The sequence below is a fragment of the Pelodiscus sinensis genome, chromosome 2 (genome assembly GCF_049634645.1).
Source record: "Pelodiscus sinensis isolate JC-2024 chromosome 2, ASM4963464v1, whole genome shotgun sequence".
NCBI classification, from domain to species: Eukaryota; Metazoa; Chordata; order Testudines; family Trionychidae; genus Pelodiscus; species Pelodiscus sinensis.
In genome coordinates this window covers 131,954,707-131,977,921 of record NC_134712.1, presented here as the reverse complement: position 1 = coordinate 131,977,921, position 23,215 = coordinate 131,954,707, and the positions used below count along the sequence as shown (strand labels likewise).

General features: G+C 40.6%; 1 protein-coding gene across 3 annotated transcripts in view; it reads left to right on the top strand.

Annotated features, from left to right (window-relative positions):
* TRIO (trio Rho guanine nucleotide exchange factor) overlaps nucleotides 1-23,215 on the top strand; it is a 412,227-nt gene that overhangs the window by 306,379 nt on the left and 82,633 nt on the right. For all 3 annotated transcript variants that reach the window (XM_006117079.4, XM_075921462.1, XM_014570469.3), the window contains exon 34: nucleotides 4,109-4,352. In XM_006117079.4, coding sequence (XP_006117141.2) covers nucleotides 4,109-4,352 — 244 coding nt within the window. The remainder of the gene's footprint in view (nucleotides 1-4,108; nucleotides 4,353-23,215) is intronic.

The following is a 23,215-nucleotide window of genomic DNA, read 5'->3' as shown; positions in this document are numbered from 1 at the left end:
CCCGATGGGTACTGCTAAGGGAAAATCTTCCAACGACACGTGTGCGCTGTGCACACACACCGATGTGGAATGGACGTGAGCAATACATCTTGAAGACCACAGTTATGAAAGTAAGTAACCGTTTTTTCTATGCTGATGACTTGTGTTTCCAGATGAGATGGGTACTGCTGTTATTGACCACCGTGGAAAAGACACCACTCTGGCTTTCATCTGCAAATGTTGTGCAGAGCTGAGAATATGGTGTCAGCATTGGCAGGTTGTAACCTAATGGTATATCTTGACTGCAATGAAACGTCTGCAGCTGGCCTATGTCAGTTGACTCAGGCTTGTGGGGCTCAGGCTGCAGAGCTATAAAATTGCAGTGTAGGTTTTCTGACTTCATCTAGAGCCTCAGCTCTGGGATTGGGGGTGGGGGGAGTGTCTACCCTGAAATTTGATATCCCCGTAGTTCAAGCCCCATGAGCCAGCAGATGCAAGCCGCAGGTGTTTTATTGCAGCATAACCATAGTCTTAGAGTCTAATGCAAAGGCTGTGTTGTTGGCATGAGTGTGATTGACTGACTGAGGAAAGCTAACCAACGCTAATGTTTGTTAGTGCCCACATAGTTGGTCCATATTATCTTTGTTTTACTCCACTGTCCTAACACTCTCATAAGTTAAAATATTTAGATAACTTTTTGTTTTCGAATGTCCTTTTAAGTAAGTGAGGGGAAAGAAGGAACATCTGTGTTGAAGCACAAAGCTGTAGATATTTGGATCGGTTGTCTTGACAAGATGCATGGTTCCCAAAAGCCACTGACCTATGCTTGGGATAGTTGGGAAGAGAGAATGTGCTTTTCATGAGAAAAAGTTTTGAGCCTTGCATTTGACACCTTATGAAGTCAGACTCTGTGGACTTTTTCTCAGACCCCTTCAGGCATACACATGTTTTCAATTGTTTCAGACTTAGTTTGTAGAGGTCTATAACATAAATCAGTGCCAGAAACCAAGGAAAGGCTCTTGACTTTTTCCCCTTTGGCATAACTTCGTGTGGACTAAAAGCTAATATAATGTAAAGGAAGAGAGGGGAGGGGAGGAAGATATTTTTAGTGAGTGAGAAGGTAGCCTGTTCTGAAGCTATGCACCTTATCTTGAGACCTGGGACTGTCTTAAAAGATGAAATAGAAGCCGTGTGATTAATTTCCAGCCAAAATCCGGTGGGGGGTAGTACAGGCTGATGTATTTTCCTTAATTATGAAAAACATAAGGCTTCTCTTTCCCTCCCAAGAAAAATCACTCATCACACACACACACGCATCCAGGATTAGTTAACAAGATTGGCAGGCAGTGGTCATGAGAAAACTTTGCAGTTCTACAGACTGACACTCACAGGTTATGTCCTGTGGATGTGTCAGAGATGGGGAAGGAAGGAGGGAATTAGCCTATGTCTCTGGTGTCATGAGTTGCTTGGTAAACACTTTTCAAATTCCTGTTTGGTGACAGAGCATTATCCTGGAGAAGAAAAGTTCTATCTTGCCTTTGAGCCCAAGAAATTTTATTAAAACAGCTTTATAAGTAACAATCCAGATGTGTATTTAGGTATGGTTCTAAAGAGCACAGGGACTTACTGATATCAGGGTAGAAAAGAAATTTTAATTGTAGCAAAATTAGGCAAGCATGTTTCAAGGTTGTTAAATGTTTGTGTAATAACCTCTGTGGTTACATTTTCTAAAATAAGAATTATAAGGGAATATCTGTCTTTATTAATCTGAGTATAAACTGGAAGAACCATTCCCCCATGGTATTGCACAGTTGGCACCATGTAATAGGGGATCCGTGTCTGAAATGTCTGATGTTTTCTACTAATGGAAGTTGCATAACATCAAATGAAAATTAAATCTGTTCTGTTCTAGTAGATGGTGTTATAATAGTGGTACTCATATACCAGGAGAAAAAAAAAAGTACAACTAGAATATTAGTGCTGTAGGATTACTATTAGAAATTAAAATCAACTTAAAGGTACATAAGGAAGTTGTGGTGCAACTAAGGAACTTAAATATGTTTAAGTGCTTTTAGTTTATATTAAACAGGGTGATGCAGTAAAGCAGGGCTAATCAACTTTGGAAGCCCCATGGACCATAATCATGGCTCAACAAATAATGCAGTCTACTCGCCCGTGGCGAATAGATTGCAACCCGGAAAAGCCGCGTTCGGGCGATCTGCGCATGCGCAGAATAATCTATGCATGCGCAGATTGCTGGACAGAGCGGCTGGCGAGCAGGGCTTGCCGCGGTTCAGCGAGCCCTGGCCATAATGATACTCACAGTGCAGGCTGAGGGCTGCAACTTAACTGTGGTTGCATATACGTGCAAAAATATATGCAGATATGCAAATAGCTTCTTTCACATTGACAGCATGAATACAAAGATTAAGGCAATATTACACAACATGCAGGCCCTATGTAAGTCAGTTCTGCTGATATTAATAAAATGCAATAATTACAATTTCCACCCATATGACAGCGCTTTAATGAGCAATGACAGTCCAGGGATTTAATTACTGAAAGGCTTTTCAACAGAAGACCATTATATTGACTACTTTTTTGTTTTGGCTCCCACCTGCGGGTCACATGCTGAGCGTCGCGTAAACCCAAATCACACAGTGGGCCGCAAACAAACAGGCTGTGGGCTGCATGTGGCTTGCAGGCTGTGTGTTGAGTAGGCCTGCATAGTTAATCTGGATTAAAGTAATTTTCATGAAGTGCTTGGAAGGGGCGGGGGGAAACCAGTGAGGCATGCTGGGTTTTGCCAGCCCAGTTCATGTAGATCTCTATGAATCTGAAATCTTTTTTTGGTTGTTGGGTGGAGTTAGGAAGGAGAGAGTTAAAAATCTTGAAAAACAGCTATTTTGGGATCTGTATCACAAAAGGATTCTACAATAGTTGATTCTCTCAAGAACCAGTGTGTAATGATCCTTGTGCTTAAAAATGTGACCCATATATTCAGAGACTGCATATGAAGTGTTTAATTACTGGAGAACTTGGAGGGAAGTAGAGAGCCACCAGGCTCCCAGCCTCCACACTGCGGCTGACTCTGCCAGCTCCTGGCATCTGCACTGGGGCAGGAGCTGGTGCTGGCTCTGCTGGCTCCCAGCTTTCCGCCCTTGGCAGACTGCTTCCCGGGGATCTGGTTAACTGTTACCCAACTGCATACCTAGTCTGAGATGAGCCAGGAAAGCCTTCAGCCCCCTAAAACACTCTGTTGCAGTGGGAAGGTAAAATCCCTTCCTGGCTTTAATCTGTCTCTGTACTAAGCCCCGGGGCACTAATGCACAAAAGACTTATTGTGCAGATTTAAAAGAGAATTCTCTGAACTGTCATTCATGCTAAAATTCGACACTCTACGCGGAGGGCTCAACAAAGACTCTAGCTATCTTACCCATTACAAAGATAGCTTCCCCAATTATCACCTCTAATACCATTAGCTCACAGACATTTACCTCTTCTCCCCCCCACCCCCGCTTTCCCCTTCTGTTCTGAAATTTGATTTGTCCTTTTCATATGTGTTCATTTTTTTAAATTGTATCCTTTGGTATATATGGTTATGACTATTTTCTTCCTCTATTTGATCTGAGGAAGTGGGTCTTGCCAACGAAAGCTCATCACCTAATAAACCATCTTGGTAGTCTCTAAAGTGCTACATAGTCCTGTATTTTGTTTCAGCTACACCAGACTAACACGACTACATTTCTATCACTATTTGTGATGGCTAAGACACCTTTAGTTGTGAGTGTTTGTGCAGTTATTGCACTAATACTTGCAGGGCTCCACCTGAGCATGGTTTCAATGGAAGAAGAGAGGGGGTTTCCTTTCTGCCTTGTGTAGAGTGATGCGTCGTCTTTTTTTGTCTCAAGTTTTCTCAAGATACCTAGGAAGGAAGCTACTTCCAAAGGCAAGCCTAGCGGCTTCACAATATCATTCACAGATCTTGGAATCTTTCCAGACAGTGAATCGGAGGTGAAGGAGAGAGAAGGGTTTTATCTTGCCTGAAATCCTAAATAAGCAGTCATCCTTGTTTAAAAACAACTGCAGTGCATCAGCCATACATTCTTTATTTGCTCTCTTTCCACAGTTGTCAGGTGGCTGCGAATTAACTGTGGTCATCCATGACTTCACAGCATGCAACAGCAATGAGCTGACAATCCGCCGTGGTCAGACAGTGGAGGTTCTAGAGAGGCCACATGACAAGCCTGATTGGTGTCTGGTACGAACTACAGATCGATCCCCTGCTGCAGAAGGGCTTGTTCCCTGTGGGTCACTTTGCATTGCCCACTCTAGAAGCAGCATGGAGATGGAGGGTATATTTAACCACAAAGGTAAGTGAGAATGTGTTTTATGTTCCAATTGTAGGCCTCATTGCAACACTTCCTTTCTTTTAGGGTTTGTTTGTTTGTTTGTTTGTTTGTTTGTTTGTTTGTTTGTTTGTTTGTTTGTTTGTTTGCAATGTGAATGTGATATTTCACTCTAGAAAAGAGAGTAATAACCTTTATTTTGTGTATTCTTGGATAAGTTTAATCGCTCCCCCCAGGATGATTTTATGCGTAATATCATTCTGGGAATGAATAATAACTGTTTACTTCTTGATTGGTGGTAATTGATTTCATCCCCAAATTAGGATGATACACAAAGTTTGTGCTCAGAAGCAAATAAGTGTATTGGAAAAGGCTGTTTGCTCATTTAAAAGAAGCTTTTTGAGTCTCTGGATTTAGAATACACAGTGAAATATAAGTTATGGGTCTAAATGCTTCATCACAGATGTGATAGAAATCTAGAGAGCTTCTACATTGATAATACTGTATTCTAAGCAGTAGACCTGGTGAGAAATCAATTGCAGGAAAAAATTGATTGAAATGGTGTACTGTGCTGTTGGAAAGCACTTTAATTTTTCTGACTTCATCTATTTTCCAGTCTTCTCTTCTCCTTCTGTGTCCCCTCCCCCTCACCCACCCACCCACTTGTGCAGCAATATGGTTAGCTGTAACAGGAAAGTTCTTGGTGTTGCATACTTGGATGTGCAGTATGTGCAGCAGGATTTTTGTGTTTGAAGGATGATGTATGAGAGAAGTTTTTGTCTCTATAGGTTGATCAGGTCTTTTTGTCCTGTGGAATTCTGGATAAGAGAGTCTAGCAACCATTTGGATGATAAATTGATACATATTTTTTGTTTCACTGGGCATTTCTTTCTTTAACTGGGAATGTGAAACCATAATAACGTGTCACTGTTGATGAAGTTGAACCTTTGAAACAAGAGAATTCTTATTGGCAAGGGCAGACTGGATTGGACAAAAGGAGAATTCCAGTACAGTATATGGTATGGGGAGTATTGAACTTGTTATAACGAGATTCATGAGGGATGGAATCTCTTGAATCAGAAAGCTACATTTTTGTTTGATAAATGAGATTACTCAGGATAATAGTCTGTGCCAATACATATTCCCCATTTTGAAGCTTTGCAATTGGTTTTTCCTGAAGTGTAGTACTTGAAATTCAATTAAGACACATTCAATCTTGATTATTTCAGATCAATTTTCCAATTTATCAAGGTAATTTTGAATTATAATTCTCTCTCTAAAGTGCTTGCAACTTCTCTTAGCTTGGTGCCATATACAAATTTGATTAGCATACTCCTCATTCCATTATGCAGGTCATTAATGAAATATCAAATAGTACCAGATTCAGTACTGACTTCTGTGGGACCCACCATATGGGACCTCAGCAAACCATTGATAACTTTTCTTTGAGTACAATCTTTCAACTAGTTTTGCACCCACTTGTAGCATTTTCCCTAGTTTTCTTCTGTGACTGTTATGCGGGACTGTCAAAAGCCTTGCTACAATCAAGTTATATCACATCTGCTGTTTACCCACTACCCAATAGATGGGGAATCCTGTAAAAGAAAAAAAAAAAGTTGGTTTGGCATTATCTGTTATTGACATGCCTATGCTTGCTAATTCTTATTATGCTATTATAGTCTAGGTGCTTACAAACTGATTATTTAATACTTTGTTAAACTGTCTTTCCAGGTATAAGAAGTTAGGTTTATTTCTCCCTGGGTCCTCTTTCTTCCCCTTTTTAAATATAGGTGCAATATTTGCCATCATCCTGTAGGGTCTCACCTCTTCTCAAAGATGATAGTTAATAATTTGAAGTTGGCTTTAGCTAGTTGCTTACATGCTCTAGGATGGATTTCCTTAGGCCCAGCTGATGTGAATTCATCTAACTTAACTCGGTGCTCTTTAACCTGTTCTTTCCTTATTCTGACTTGTACTCCCTCCCACTTTCTGTTAATATTAATTGTGTTATGTATCTAGTCACACAGGTTTAGGGAAGACTGAGAAAAATAGGTATTTCACATCTTAGCCTTTTTGTTCATTATTAGTTCTCTCTTCCCAATAAATAGGAGACTTTCATTTAACTCTGCCTTTTATATCCCTTACTGGTGTGACTCATTTTTTTTCCTTAACCTTTCTGGTTTTGGCCTTACTGCTTTCTGCTATTCTTGTGTATCACTCCTTAGCAATTTGTCCGTGTTTCCACATTTGATAGGATTCCTTTCTTGTTCTCAGGTCACTAAAGAGCTCCTGATGGAGCCATGTTACCTCTACAGTTTTTCCTCTCTTTTCTTTATGTTGGGATAGTTCATTGTTGGGCTTTAATATTGTCTCTTTTTGGAAAAACTGCCAATTCTCCTCAACTTTTTTCCCGCTTTTGTTTTCTTCTCATAGGAACTTACCTATCAATTCTGAATTTACTAAAGTCTACTTGAGAAGTCCTTTGTCCCTATTCTGCTGCTCTCACTCCTTGCCTTTTCTGTAAAATAATAAAATCTGTCATTTCATGATTACTTTCACCCAGGTTGCGTTCCAACCTCAGACTGGCAACCAATTCCTCTCTGTTAGTCAGAATCAAGTCTAAATTGACCCTCTGAGTGCTTCCTCCACCTTCAGAAACAAGAATTTTTTTCTAGTACATTCTAAGAACTTATTGAACAGTTCACATTTTGCCATGTTTACTTTTCCAACAGATGTCTGGGTAGCCATCTCCAGTTACTGTTTTGTATACTTCTGCTATTGGTTCTAGAAATGCATCCTTGATGTATCGTGCAGCACTTCCCCTGAATGGAATTCCTGGACAGTCTAGATCCCTGTATACAAATAGCCATGAGATTTATCACTGCAAGTCTCCGATGCCAATTAATTGATACTTTAGTATGTATGCGACCTTTCGTTTGTCCTATTTATACCCCATAGTACTTGTGTTTGTGTATAGCTATCTGTGATATTGAGCAGATCCACACATACGCATGCATGCTAGTTTCCCTCTTCTTGCTCCTGTGTGACCCTGTTGTAATTTTCCATTTCTCCCCAACTTCCAGCCCTCTGTCAAAGTCACCTTTTTATGATAGCCTGTGGGATTTTGTGACCTGCTCCCTTTGAAGCTAGCTTAATGGCCTCCCTATAGTGTAGTGAGGCTGCCTTGGAGAATTAGATTCTTTCCATGGCCTTTGCCACAATGAGATATTGGGCAAGTCACTTAAACTACTTTCACAGGTGGTCAGCTACTTACTAATTAAGTGATAGAAATGTAGCCATGTTAGTCTGGGGTAGTTGAAGCAAAATGCAGGACAATGTAGCACTTTAAAGACTAACAAGATGGTTTATTAGATGATGAGCTTTCGTGGGCCAGACCCGCTTCCACTATTTGATCTGAGGAAGTGGGTCTGGCCCACAAAAGCTCATCATCTAATAAACCATCTTGTTAGTCTTTAAAGTGCTACATTGTCCTGCATTTTGCTTCTACTAATTAAGTGTTCTTAATAGCCTGGGTGCCTGATGTGAGACTCCAAGCTCTGATTTACAGAAGTGTTTGGTGAGTCTCAGCTGTAACTGAAGCCAATAGGGGCTATGATTGGAACATATGAAGTGCTTTAAAGTGCTGAATTCTCTGAAAAAATCTGGTCCTATGTAGGTCAGATTGGGCACCCAAAATTAGGGGATACTTCAGCCTTACTGTCTCTGTATCTCAGTCATCCATCTGAAAAATGGGAATAATACCAGCCCAACAAGTGGAATATTGTGAAGCACACTGGTTTTGTAGTAATAGATAGCATAGGAAAGGCTTTGATACTAATTTTTTCAGCGCAAAGTTTAAATAGTTGGCAGTAAAGTCATCAGGCCGCACACTGAACAGGGATAAAACAAGACTTTGAATAGTTGCTTTTTCAGTGACCACCATCCATCCTGTGTACTGAATGAGGCAAGAATCATAGAAAAAATAGTGCAATCATGGATTGTATCATAATGCATATGCCCAAAGGGGCTGACTTTCAATCTACTATTCTTTTTTGACATGTTAAAACGCATGTTTGAAATTGTACTATTATTTTAATGTATTTTTTTTCTTGCATAATGCAAGAGCACAAATGGGTTGAGGTTTTCTTAAGCTTCATTTTCTCTTTTCCCCCAGTCGGTCTTTCTTTTACAAGATCATGACACAGCCTGAATATGAAACTTTATTTTCAATATTTTCTGAAATCAAGCCCAACATCTCCATGAAGACAGATTGTTAGAGTTCTTTTTGTTTCCTGCAGTCACAACTTTTCAGGAAGCACTGAAAAATAGGCCTTAACAGTTTCCTACTTTTTATGTGATAGTTGGACATTTATAGGATGTCTAAAAATTAAAATGTGCTTCAGAGATTTCACATAGCCTTTTCTCTTCTAATATAAATAGCTAATTCCTGTGTTGCATTTATTATATTTATATATTCATTCTCCAGGGGATTTCAGTGTCATCAAATATAAAAAGTCATGTTAGTTGTGGTTTAATTCTCAATTCACTATTGAAAATCTGAACTTCTGTGGTATTTGGAGAGCTAAAAGATTTAAGGAAAGCCTAGTGCTTGCAGCCAGTCTAAACACCCGTGGTGGTCAATCTACATTAAATAAAACACAGTACTGTGTCAAATTTTATTCAGGAGATATTAGAAAAAACTAGATGACCAAAACATTAAAACTACAGATTTGGGAGTTATCTGCACTGATGCCAGATGTTGGCCTTGTTATTTTAAATAAAGCATGTTCATAATTACAATATTGAAATGTCAGTAATACTGGGTAGAAAGTAGAAGTTACAAGAAGACTCTTGAATTTAGGTAATATTTTTATTAAATGTGAAAACAGGGTTTGAAACACATTGCAAGGAAAGGAGATTTAATTCATATAGTGGATGTTCACTCACAAATGTTCTCTTTTAGAGACATCCAAGAGACAGCTTGATGCTCACTTTTTGCATACTGAAGCTATTTGTATAAGTTACTTATGCATTGCTATATGTTTGCTATGTTATTTACAAGTAAAACAAACACACACAAAAATAATAAAGGTTATACCTCTCTAGTCCTGCACCCTCAGCACCTGATTGTTCCAAACCAGAAAATTTGCCAAACTATGGGAAGACAATATTATGGAGCAGCATTACCAACATTTCCACTGCTTACAGGAGTCTTAAAAGACATTTAGGGGTAAATTTGAGTAATTAGCAGCACAGAACACTGAGAGCCAGGACCCGTGGCTGTAAACAAACTTCATGGAACTGTGGGAAACTTGGCCACACCCGTGATAAGTAGACATCCAGCTAACCAAAATCATGCCGGACCAGAGAGTGCCGGATTAGAGAGGTTCAACCTGTGCTCAAATCCCTTATCTATCTATATCTAAAAAGTGTGTGCATCTATCTATCTGTCCATGAATCCATCTGTCTGTGAGCCTATTTGTTCAAGAACTTCTAAATGGTAAAAGCAAGCAACATCTAATTTGCTATGCAGCTTCCTCTAATTCTAATTTAAAGCAAGGTCAAGGCCAGGGAAATGGGATGTGCCTGGAATGGGATTGTTTTCTTATCACATGGAAAAGTAGGGTGCTGATAGCAGACCGGACAGTTATACTGCATAGTGACCATTGTGGGGCAGCGAGTGTGGAGGACAGCTATATTGAAGAGTTACCAAAAGGAAGAAAGTGGCCAGGCCTTTGTGCTTCCCTAGCTCTTGGCTACAGTACCTGCCAAACCAGAGGAGCACTGCCAGGGACTGGGGCACCACTTAGGAGGACCAAGGAGCGACTGGCAGCTGCATCACTGTCCTCACTTGTAAGCAGCCCTGATGAGCCCCCTTTCCCTGGGTCCTGCACCCCATGCCCTGAGCTCCCCCGGCAAATACCTCCCAGTCCCCTGCTCTGAGCCTCCCATCCCTTGCTCTGACTCCTTCATCCCTACTCTGTACCCTGAGCCCATCCCACACATAACCCCCTGCCCTGACTCCTGCACCCCCTATACTGCCAACCTACTGCCCTGAAGGACCCAAACAGGTAAGTCTTCTAGTGATATATATATATATATATATATATATATATATATATATATATATATATATATATATATATATATAAAAATCAATTGGAGGAAAAAGACAATACATAAATGGACAGACTGGAAAAGAGGTAGTGAAATGATTGAATAATAGGTGGCCTAGGTTTATAAAGGGAAAATTACCCATTTAAAAATCACATTAATCTCTGAAAGGGTTTGAAACAGGTAAAATAGAGGTGTGGGAAATTAACCTTTTTACTTTGTGTGTTTAATAGCATTTGTCCCTATTCTGTTTCATTTTCCATATTGTTTGTGTACACCTTTCACACAGCAAATAATGTCTTTTAATAGTTAAATGTAATTATAAACACACACAAATTGAAAGGGAATTCAGGAGCAGAGCAGGGCTTGTAGTTGACTTTACTTTTACATGTTTAACTGGTTAGATTCCAAGTTGATATAGTCCCTTAAAGTTTGGTAAGATACGTGTGAGGATGCATTTGTGTTTTGTTGGCTCAAGGCTGTATTGCTGCATAACTGGTAAAAACTGTGCAGTTTCCTCAACTTGTTCATAGTGGAAAAGGCAGATGATAACATATCGCACAGGTTATGGAACTGCCAGTTGCAGGATTTTTGTTTTAATTCTTGCTTTGCATCATAGTGTAACCTGATGGTCATTCCTCTATTTGTAGGATATTTTCTGAATATAAGCAGCAACACTTTCTTTGGAGTTAAGAAAGGGGAAGAGTTGGAAAAATATTCCATGTTCAGTTCCATAGAGTAGTATAATGCAGTATAATCTCAAAACTTCTGAATTTCACCTGTAGACTCACTTGTGATTTGCACAGTTCTAATACATGGAGGGATAGCTATAAACTATAATTAATTAAGGTAAAATGACCAAGGGGTGAGCAAGGGCTTTCACAGCGGTGACAGGGGGAAAAAAAGAGAATGGCTTCTGTTTGGGCCATAGGAAACAGGACAACATGTAGGACAAGGAGCCTATCTCTAAGGGTACGGCTAGACTGCGGGGAGAGGAGGGGATTCAGGATACCAGAGGTATCCCGAAAAAACTATGCCGCATCCAGGGAACGCGTTTGCTCTTCCGCGCACTGCTTTTATTTATTTTTTTGCGGAAGAGCAAACACGCTCTTTCAGAAGCCCCTGTATTCCTCATTCCATAAGGAAGAAGGGGGCTTTCGAAAGAGGGTTTTTTTTCCAAAAGTTGGCCCAGTCTAGACAGGTCAAATTTTGGAAAAGCCTCTTCCAACAAAAGTATCCAAAAAAGGATCTTTTTCCAATAGATCCTCGCTGTTTTGCCAAACCCTAACAGTGAAAATTGGAAGTCAGTGAGAGGGAATTCAAGAGGAGGGAGTGTAAATTAATAAAAACAGGAAAGTAAGATGACTTCAGCAATGTCATTTTATTTAGACTGAAATGGTAGGGAAAGATGAGGATAATGTTGTCAAAGTAATTAAGGTAAAGAAGACCAACGTATGAAACACATTTAGGGATAGAATTAATAAGAAGGAAATAACTTGTGACACACACAGATATGAGGGAGCGTAGCAAAAAAAATTGAATATGGGAAAAGGATAGTTACAAATATGAGACACCAATTTTCCAAATTTGGAAGAGAGGTCTTGTGATGGGTTTACCAAATTCTAGTGTACACTATTATTTCTTTGAAGGGTTTTAGTTCCATTTTTCTACCACATCCTACACACTACTTGAATCTTAACAGGTCCTAATACAGTTTTGGAAATTACATTTTTAATAGTTTGCTCTCTCTAGCAGAACTGTTTTCTAAATCACATAGTAGATTATTTTTTATTAGTTTCCTTTTCTCAAATTGTGTATATCTGTGACATTTCAAATTTTCTCAGAAGTATTAGCAGCCTTGATTTCTCCATTAACATATCTTTGAATCCGGAAAAGTTATATTTCAGTATTCAACCCATGAGATTAGTCAACTCTGTCTACAGTTTATAAATTGCCGGTCTGCATGGGTATTATAATGTGACTAAAAAGTTGGCTTCTAGACTTGAACAGCGACAATGAAACCTTCCTATCCTTATATAAAGTTAAATAAAGTATTACATTTAAGACAAAGCAGCCTACAGAGAAGATACTGTTTATACTGCATTTGGTATATGCTTTAACATGCTTTTGGCATTAGGCAGCAGCCAATTTTTTAAATATTAGCTGGAAATCAGGATATAGAAAGCATCTGCTTCAGAACAGATGTATTTGCACAGCTGATCCTTTGGAGATATAAGCAACAATCCAACAATTCTGGCTGGCTGCCTAGGATTTCCCCAGGGAATTAGTATTTTGTATATAATTAGCTTTATTCTCATGGCAATTTTATGAAAAAAATTTCAGCTGAATTCAGATGTAGGATAGGTTGTAGCCATAAAATTGGGGGGGGGGGGTTCATGCGGAGGGAGGCTACAGATGTCCTCAGCTTATTGCATTGGAGACAGAAGTCCTAGAACATTGATTGATTTCTATGGAAGTCTTTGCAGGTGCTGCACTCTGCATTAATTAAGGCTGCTAAGAAAAGAGGCTGTTGAAAGAAGTTCCATCTTTTTATATACACGCCTTCAATTTGCCTTGCAGTACAGCCCATCTGATCAGTCTTAGCAGATACTAAATTGGTGCTGCTACAGTAGGTCAGATAGCATTATAAATGAAACACTATTGCCACTTTTTAATTGAAGAGTTTGTGCTTCAGGTAGCCACTGAAATGTGCTGCTTTGAGCTTTCCAATATATGATTGAGCTTCTGATTTAGAGGATGCCTCACTGTTGTGATACACTCATTGCATTACTATTCATTCAAGGTTTATTGGCATGATCAAAAAGTGGTGGTGCACAGAAAATTACTGCTTAATGAATGTATTAATATGAATAATGCCTAGAATGGAAGAAGCAATGAGGATAAGACCAATTGCATAAACAGACGTTGCTCGAGAGACCCTTCCCAGTCTTAAGGAAACTATCCTTACACCAAATTTCTGAAGATTTTAAGTATGCGCATGCTCTCTCTTGTTCTCGTCTTTTTGTAAAGAGCACAGTCACAGTAATTTATTTTTAGATGTGGTGAAAGTGTCATCACTCTTGTATAATTTTGATATAAACATGCCAGGGGAACCAAGGTGTCTGAAATAAAACTTAATTACCCTTAATAACTGAAGCACTTAATCTTCTGGCCCTTGGGGTATAAGTCAGTTTATAGTGTACTCTTATACAGTATACTAAATACAGTATAGCAGCACTGGAAACCTTGTATAAAAGACATAATCTTGAATTTGTTGCATTACTTTGATAAACATGCCAGTTCAGTACATCTCCACTTGTAATTCCCCTTTCAGTGTAGTACTCACTCTAGGCTTGAAGCTCCTGAGCCATTACCTAGTCATCTCTCCCTCTCTCCTTACTGGACTATTTCCGACTGTACAAGTCCTTGCCTATGCTGTGTTCTCCCTAGCAAAGTCGGACAGCTCAGAAGATGGGACACAGTGCAGTTGCTCTTTCTAAGCAAGCACATTTATTCTTAAGATGAAAAGCGTTATAGTGTAAAAAATAAAAGAATCAACATGCATGTCAGCAACCTTATCAGAGATTGCCCCAGCTCCCACAAGGTTTTTTTCCTGTGGTCACAAATTCATCACAGAACAAGAACCCTTGTTAATGAGTCAGTTATTCCTTAATACAGTTTGCCTTTGAACTGTCGTCGTGTAACAGGTGATGAGCAGAGTAAAGTTCTCCTCCTAAGGATAAAGCTTCAAAGCCTGAGTCTTTATGTTGAAGTCTGAAGTTCCCTCCTCCACCCTGAGGCATTCAGGTGACAGGACAAGGGCTTGGAGGTGTGTGGGGGGGCAGAGGGCTGAGGGCTAAGAGCTGGGTACAGGAGTCAGGGTTGGAAAGGTGAGGCGGGGTATATGGCGGGGGTTGTAGGAGGGAGGGCAGGAGGGGCTGAAGCTGCTTGCTGTTCCCCTTCGTGTCCCTGTCAGGGAGCGATAACAAAGTGCACAGTTTGTCTGCCCCCTGCCCTGCCCATTTTTCTAGCACAGCCAAAGTTTATGCTCTGGGGAGCCATCAGGTCGCTACATGGCATCTTGGCTTCCCTGGCCACCAGTGAGGGATGTGGCCGCAGCATGGCAGCCATGGCTCTCCTCATGGCCCAGAAGCCTCGGGCAGAAGGGGGAAGGGCCAAGGCTTGCCTTCCCCGGCTGGCCTTTTACCCGATGCCCATGTTAATGTGCATGTCTAACATCCATTTCTGGAGAGAGCACACTATGTCACAAGGTGGTCCATATACTGCTGTGTTACCCTCTGTGCCATGCAGATTTAGACACTTCTTATTAGGAGGGTTTATTGTCTAGAAGTTCAAAGAATACAGCTAAGAAGAAAAGGGTTAAGAAAAGTTGTTTTCAACTAACTTAAATACACTTGTAAAATCTGATACTGGCACAGTACGTGGTATTTATTTGCCATATGGTTATTTGTTATATTTTTAATTTCTGCAAAGTGTTGCCATTTGAGCTGTGCAGATCTTTAGAGTTCTGTTTATTATATTTGTCATCCGCTTTGGAACAGTTTGTCATATGGGAGAGTTTACTGCTTGAAACTATTAAGAGTAGGTTTAATCATGCAACTATAAGAAGCTACCAGACATGAATTCAGATTTTTATGAAAATGGTCTCATGCATGTTGGAACATTATGGGAAAGAGTAAATTAGCTAATTGGAATGTACCAGTGCCACTGAAATATGGCGTTGTTAGAGTTTCTAAAGATAAAAAGAACTCGTGGACCTATAGCTCTCTTAATAAAGCTAGACAATGGAAAGTAGTATAACATGTTTAGATCTGGATAGGAAACACTTCCAGTGTTTGGACCAATTCTGTATAAAGTCTTTAGAATTAGATGTAAAACTGATGTCCTGATGATTTGCATTTGTCGCAGTTTTCCATAGAACTTTTTTTGCAAGAGCTTTGGTATCCATGCCAAATTACATCTTAGAAAGATAATTAAATTCTGATGGTCTAAAAAAAAGTGTGTTTAAAGTGGCTGAAGTATTATTCCATTCTGACTCCTAATAGTGCTGTACAACAGCTAAACCAGATGCATTCCACCCCATAAGCAAGTGAAAGTAATTACTGTGTGTGCGTGTGTGTGTTTATACATAATGCAAATAGAATTGAATAATTCTTTGTATAAATATCTAATAATTTTGAAGAGTCAGTGATATTTTTGTTTGAGTAAAGCTCTCTGCTACCAATTTAAATGGCATAATTTTCCCTCTAGAGCATTTGAAAAGGTTGTGTGTAACTCTGGAACATAACTTCAGCTGCTGTCCAGCTGCTCAAGAGTCTCTGGCTAGGCAATCTACCTTGGCCCTATGCTCTGCCAGATAAGTTTCCCCCTTGCTCTTACACAGATTATGGAGCACACAACATGCTGCCACCACAAAGGGAATGTTGTGTTCGCTGAGGTCCAACTGAGTCAAGAGACCCTTCCCTTTAAACATTCAAGTGCACATTCCACCAGCATTCTGCACCTGCTCAGCCTGTTGTTGAAATCCTCCTTGCTGGGATCCAGGCTGCTCATGTTAGGGCTTCATGAGCCACAGGAGCACGGGGTAGGCTGGGTTGCCAAGGTTCACCATTGGCATTTCCACATCTCCTATGGCAATGTTCCTGCGTGGGGGAAAACAGTTCAGGCATGCATCTTTCTGAAGAAGCAGGAGTTCCAAAAGATGCGGGCATCGGGCATCTTTCTCAACCATTCCACATCAATGTCGATGAAACAGCCCTTGTGATCCATTGGCTCCTGCAGCACCATGAGGAAGTTCCTCTTGCGGTTGATGTACTCCGAGGCAAGGTGATTGGGGGCCAAGATGTTGATGTGCGTTCCATGTATACCACAACCGCAGTTAGGGAAGTCCATCATTGCCAACCCATCCACTATGATGTCCATATTTCCCAGGATCACAACCTTCTGTAGAGGGATCTTATTGATTACCTTGGCTATTTGTGTAACAGCCCCTCCCCCTGTAGATTTCCCCACTCCAAGCTGATTCACCACTGACCAGTAGCTGTCTGGGCATTGCAAGCTTCTGTAGGGCAACCACCACATGCTTCTCGGCAGTCAGAGCAGCTCTCATTTGGATAATCTGGTGCTTCCGGGCAGAGGCACGTTATTCGCAAAGTTCCAAGAACGTGGCCTTCCACATTCAGAAGTTCTGCAGCCTCTGCTGATCATCTCATGTCTGCATCACAGTGCGGTCCCACTAGTCTGAGCTTGTCTCATGGCATTGGAAACATCGTTCCACTGTGTCCATAGGATGGACTAGAGGCTGCACTAGCATCAGTGTCAGGCCTTGCATGAGCAGGGCCTCCATGCTACGCTGAGCTTTGTCCTCTTCGTGGAGCAGCGACATGTGTACTCTCTCCAGGTAGAGCGCCATAGGCTCCCCACGACATTCCCCTCATCACTGTGACCAAGTCTATTTCCAATTAAAATGTAACTATAGTACCGCTATGTCACTCAGTGTCACTTTTTAAATCTATTGACCTGATAAGTGAAAGTCAATGCTTAATCCAGTTGTTTTCTTTAGCACACTAATTTCTTTAGTTTTAAAGAATTGTGATGAAAATCTAAAAAGAAAAAAAACCTAGGGACTTACTTGTTGCAAAACTCTATTTTAAAATAATAAAACAGTTGAGAGAGAAACTTTTGGGATAAGAATTTTGACTAATGGTAAAATTAGTCTACAGCACTTCATTAGGAGGGCAAAAGCATTCCTCACTTTGAACAACTCCTTTTTTTGGCACTCTCCCGTGGAGAAAGGAAGCTGTTTCTTTCCCCTTTGTTAAGCAATGTATGTTTGAGGAATAACATTCCTTTCAGTCATCCAAGGGAGTTTCAGTGTTTGAATTATCTGAAGCAGGTTTTGTTGTGGTTTTGCTGATAGTGACTGGAATCCTTCAAGCTGAACTGGCATTTGGCAGTGGTGACTGTGCTTAGAAGTCAAGAGTTTTCCCAAGTCTTATCTAGTTAAATGCAAGACAGGGATTCTGAAGCATTTAGTGTTTCTATGAAAGTTTGCTTCATTCATACTTGAGAGTAGTATACAAGCTCCATTAACTTTTAAAATCTGAATTAGTCAGAAAATCAGTTACTAGCATAGTACTGTGCTATCATGATTGCACCTGTATTATTGCAGACTTTTGCCATGCTTCTTGCATGCCTTGTATGATCATAGAGATGAAAAACAAGATAGCATCCATTGTTTGTGGATGCTGTCTTTTGAAAAAGCAGATCGCTTCTTTGATGCGCTTTGGTAGTGTGGGCGCTGTCTTTCAGAAGAAGTTTTTCCGGAAGATCTCGTCCGGAAAAGTCTCTTCCAAAAGAAGCCTACAGTCTAGACATAGCCTCAGTGAGTTGGTGGCCGTTCTTTTTTTACAATTTAGAAATTGAAATATTCTCATTGAAGAAGACAAATAGGAGTTTAAAAGAAACCTTTTTAAGGTCTGACTGGGAGCCATTCTCAACAATGAGAATGAAACAAAAAAAATTCCCTTCCATCAGTTTTCAGTTTAACCTTGTTTTCCATTTTGAGTAATTAAAAATAAATACATAAAAAGAGATGGTGCATGTTTGGCTTTTTGTGAAAATAGTCATAATATGTTTAAAGATGGATATGTAAAAGGATGTCCCAAAGAAGTGACATTTACACCATTCCCCCAAAATGCAGCTTCTGATTTTACCTGACAAAAAGTTCTTTCCATTTGGCAGTCCCAAAAGGGAGGAACAGGATGTGTTGAATACATTTTGAAAGCAGCAGTGTTCTCATCATTCCGTTCTTGTGATCTGCATGGTGTTATCTATCGGATAGAAGAGCAGAGGGAAGTTTTTTGAACAGGGCTATCTTTGTGTCTGGAACCTAAGAAACCATGTCTTAGTGGCTGCAGCTGTGCTGGAAACTGTAGACACATTCTACAAAGAGGAAAAAAAACAACAATTAGACTCCTTTCACAATTTCTATTTTAATGTTAAGTTAAATGTACCTGAAAAGAATCCACCTTTAGCTTTATTTATTGAACTACTCTTGATTTCCACGATAGATTTGTGGTATTTTTGGGAGGATGTAGAGAGGAGAGTCTAAATTGGCAGAGTGGCAACAAAGAATGAATTATATGGGCTCATAAGCAAATGCTGTTTGTTACTTTAATGGGAAATGCATATTATAAATAAAAGTCCTACTAGTTTGTGTAATATGAGATTTTAATCCAAGAGTTTAATAGTTGCAGCTTCATATGTCTGATCTGTAGTTTTTAGGCCTGGGTGGTCTTCTGTCTTCTGTCCAGTATGATATTGCACAATTCTAAATATTTATCTTCTCCCTCATGCAAAAACATGGATCAGAATTCTGATGCTGAAACACTGAAATAAAGTATTTGCCTTTATTAAGATAGCTTTAAAAATGACATTTTCAAAACATGGCATTTAGGTGCTAGAAAAACTGAATAATTCACTCCTAATGTAACTTGAAATAAAGACCTGGTTTCTAATAAGTAAAACTGAACCTTGGCTTTTGAACAATTAATGCAAGGGTTAAACTGAAGTGCAATTTGTTTTGCAGATTGGGGTGATGTTTCTGTTAAACTAGAGTCATGAGAATGTGTGACAAGACAACTGGCAACCTTAGAAGAATTGAACTGATTTTGTTTCACAAACGCAAACATCCTTGCCTGCCCCTCCCTGAGGCCACATCCTCACTCACTCCATCCCTCCTTTGTTCGCTCTCTGTGACCCTCACTCATGTTCGCTGGGTTGGGACAAAGTGTTGGGGTATGGGCTCTGGCCTGAGCCAAAGGGAACAGAGTCTGAGAGGGGATTTGGCTGAGACTGAGGCAGGGGGTTGAGGTGCAGAAAGGAGTTTGGATGTTGGAGGGGGTCAGGGCTACAGAGAAGTATGAGATATGGGAGGGATGCAGAGTGTTGTGTCCAGGAGGAGGCTTATGCTGGGGCAGTGGGTTCATGTGTAGGGATGCTGGTTTTGGGAGGGAGCTCAGGGTTGGGGCAGGAGATAGGCATGTTAAAGGGGGCTCCGGCCGGGTGGTCCTTACCTTGAGTTCCCTGACTGCCCTGGCACCAAACCACTCCCAAAAGCAGCTGGCATGTCCCTACGACCCTGGGGGTGGGAAGTCACATGACTTCATGTGATTCACCTGCATGCAGACACTGCCCCTGCAACTCCCATTGGCCGTGGCTCCCAGCCAGTGGGAGCTGTGGAAACAGTGTTTAGGGCAGAGGCAGTGCATAGAGCCATCTTACCCTCCACCTCCAAGGGCTGCAAGGACATAGCAGCCACTTCCAGGTTAAGTGTGGAGCCAGGTGCGGTAGGAAGCCTGCCTTAGTCCCGCTATAGCTGTACCACCAGACTTTTGTCAGTTTAAAATATGGATGTTAGGAAGCAAGTAGTTAGAATTTCTATCGACTACACAATTAGTTGATAAGGGAGGAACGCTCAGTCCCAGCTCGTGCCCAGTCCGGGAGCTACCCACCATTGTGGCTCTGCAGTTTAAATGCAGTAGGAGCTGGGATACCTGCCTGCCTGGCTCTTACTATGTTTAAACTGCAGAGCCACAGCAGGGGTACCTCCCAGACCTGGTGTGAGCCGGACTTACTCAGTCCTGGCTCGCACAGGGTCTAGCAGCCCTTGTTAACGCTTGGCGGGGGGGGAGGCCAGCATGGAGCTGGCACCTCCCATAGAGCTGCTCCGTGGGATGCGGAGCAGCCTCTGCCCTCCCACCCCACACTGCTGCTTTTTATAGAAGCAGCAGCGCAGGGGGAGGGGTAGACAGCACTACTGAGATGGTGCTGGGGGGAACCAACTTTTAAACTGGCTCCCCCAAGCTGGTTCCCCCCAGAGGCAGTAAGGGGGGATGCTAGTCAAGTAGTCGACTCAACTAACCGATAAGCCTAGGCATATCAGTTAGTTGACTACTAAACTACTCACTTACATCCGTAGTTTAAAAGCTCCCAGATTGGCTGCAGTAGCCTCCAGAAAATTAAACCCCATTCCAGGAGACTCCTGGCAAAAATGGGAGGATTGGCAACCTGAACACCTGCTCCTTATTTTATTTGAGTGGCTTTTTTTTTTAAAAAAAGCTGAATACTTCCATCTTTATTCACAACTGTAAATTGTTTCAGGCCAGTCTCATTAAACAGAACTATTCACATAATGAGGTACGAAGGTGTCAAAATGTGGCCCCAAGTGGCTCTGCACATGAAGGAATACTTAACAAGGAATTAAACCCATGTTTGATTTAAAACTCTGTGTAAAGTTGATGCAAATATTTCTCTCTGGGTGTATCTGACACACGCTAAGTAAGATTGCCTGTGCTGTTCAATGTTTTGCTTTCTCCTCATTTTTTACTGTGTAGCCCCATACCTTAGGTACTCCTCCACATTATTCATAAATCAAACCCTGCTCTGAAGACAGAATTATGAATTTCCCGTTTCTGTGGAACTCATCATTAAATTATCAGAGTGCTTCACAAATGTTCATGAAAATTTTATTTTCACGGTATCCTTGTGGGATGAGGGCAATATTATTGATCCCCTTATACCATATCTCTTCCAATCTTCCTCTGTCCCCATCCCTTTCACAGTTCCTCAACCCAGTCTCATTATCTTCATCTACTCAGTCTGAGTTCCCCACCTTTTCTGACTCCTCAAGCAGCCTGTGTTTTCCCTTCTCATCTATTCCCAGTCTCCAGACAACCTCATCCACACTGGCTCACAGTCCATTTCCTTCCAACTTCTTTGTCCAGTGTTCGCCTGGCACCTTGTCTGAACTTCCTTTTCAGCTAAGTCCCAATTCCTTCTGACACATGCCCTGGCTGCTTATCAGATCTGTGCCTTGCCTTACTTCCAATGAAAATATATATAATAGTCAATGTAAAAAAAACCAATAAAATACGAAATAAAAATAATGTTGCTTATTTAGTCATATAGGCAGTGAGGAGAAATAGAAGTCTTTTAACCTCTCTGAATTTAAAAAAAATCTAAATTAAGATACATTTGGCTTTACATTCTGACCAACACAAATATTCATATAATTATGCTGCTATCTATTTGAAATCATGAGTAACATCTTATTGGCTGAACCTCTCTAGTTCAGCTCTCTGGTCTGGCAACATCCGTGGTCCGGCATAATTTTACTTAGCCAAATGTTCATTTATCATGAGTACAGCCAAGTTTTCTACAGTGCCATAAAGTTTCTTTATAGCCACCAGTCCTGACTCAGTGTTCTGTGCTCTTATTTAGCTCTGGTTTTACATCCAAATGTCTTCTAATAGTGCAGTAAGGAGTGGAAGTGGTGGTAATGCTGCTAGATAATATTGACTTCCTTTGGTTTGGCAAATTCTCTGGTTCAGCAAGGCCAGGTCCTGAGGGTGCCGGACTAGAAAGATTCTATTTGTATTGTCCTTTAGAACTCGATTCTGCTGATGACTAGGATGTTAAATATCGATTAATTCAATAATTGTGTAACCACATCAGGACTTAGTGGTTATATGATTATTCGATAGTCCCCAGGGGTGGGACCAGCAGCCAATGTGCTCTGTATCAGAGGCAGCAGCGCAGGGTAGCAGGCAGGAGCCAGTCCGCAAGGGGAGCCGTTTTAAAAATGCATCCTATGAAGCAGCCTCTGTCCTCATTAGTGATATGAGGTGAGAATATTCTCTGGAGAATATTATCTGAGAACGAGAATATTCTGAGAATATTCTCCAAAAGATTATTTCCCAAGAATTTTTGAGAATTTTCTAATTTTTCATTTCCTCTTGAAATAATATATTGAATTCAACTTTTAGAACACCCTGAATGTAAAAGAGCTTTCTTGATCATTCAAGATAGTTTGAGAACGTTCCAGAATGTTATGGAACTTTCTAGAACATTCATGAGTCAGGAATTCTGACTGTTATGGAACCTTCAGGAAGCATCACAAAAAGTATGCAAAGAGGCAATAACACATTTATTCTCTTTTGGGAAAGGCGTAATTGTGTTTTCATCAGTATGAAAAGAAGAACTAAGCCTAAAAGTGATGTGTGGGATTATTTCCTTCATAAAACAGTTAAAGACAAAGTGTTATATGAATGTAAATACTGCAAGGCTGAATACGTCAGAAATGCGACAAGGATGAGAGAGCATATTTCCAATTGTTTGAAGATTCCTGCTTACATCAAGGAAAAGACAACAAAATTCTCAGAGTCCAGAAGCCAATCAGCTCAACCATCAACATCTACAGAGCACTGAGATAGTGCTAGTGAATTTACATCACCATCTTCCACATCTAGTTCAGCCAAGGCGTCTCACTCTATAAGTCGCTACTTTGATTCTATGAATGAAACTGAAAGCAAAGTTTTGGATGAATTTTTTGCACGAGCTATATTCTCATCGGGATCGCCTCTTTCATTGGTTGAAAATGAAGATTGGATTACTTTCATGCAAAAATTAAGGCCATCTTACAAGATGCCATCCAGGTATACACTTTCTAACAAACTTTTGGAAGCTGTATATCAACGTGTTGATGCTCTTATAAAAACAAAAATTGTTGTAGCCTCTTCTCTTGTACTGCAGTGTGATGCTTGGAGCAACCGAAGAAATGAATCTGTTATAAATGTTATTATATCAACACCCCAACCAGTGTTTTACAAGACAGTGGCAACCGATGTTGAACGCCATACAGCTGATTATATGGCATTCCGTATGGAAGAAACAATGACAGAAATAGGCAC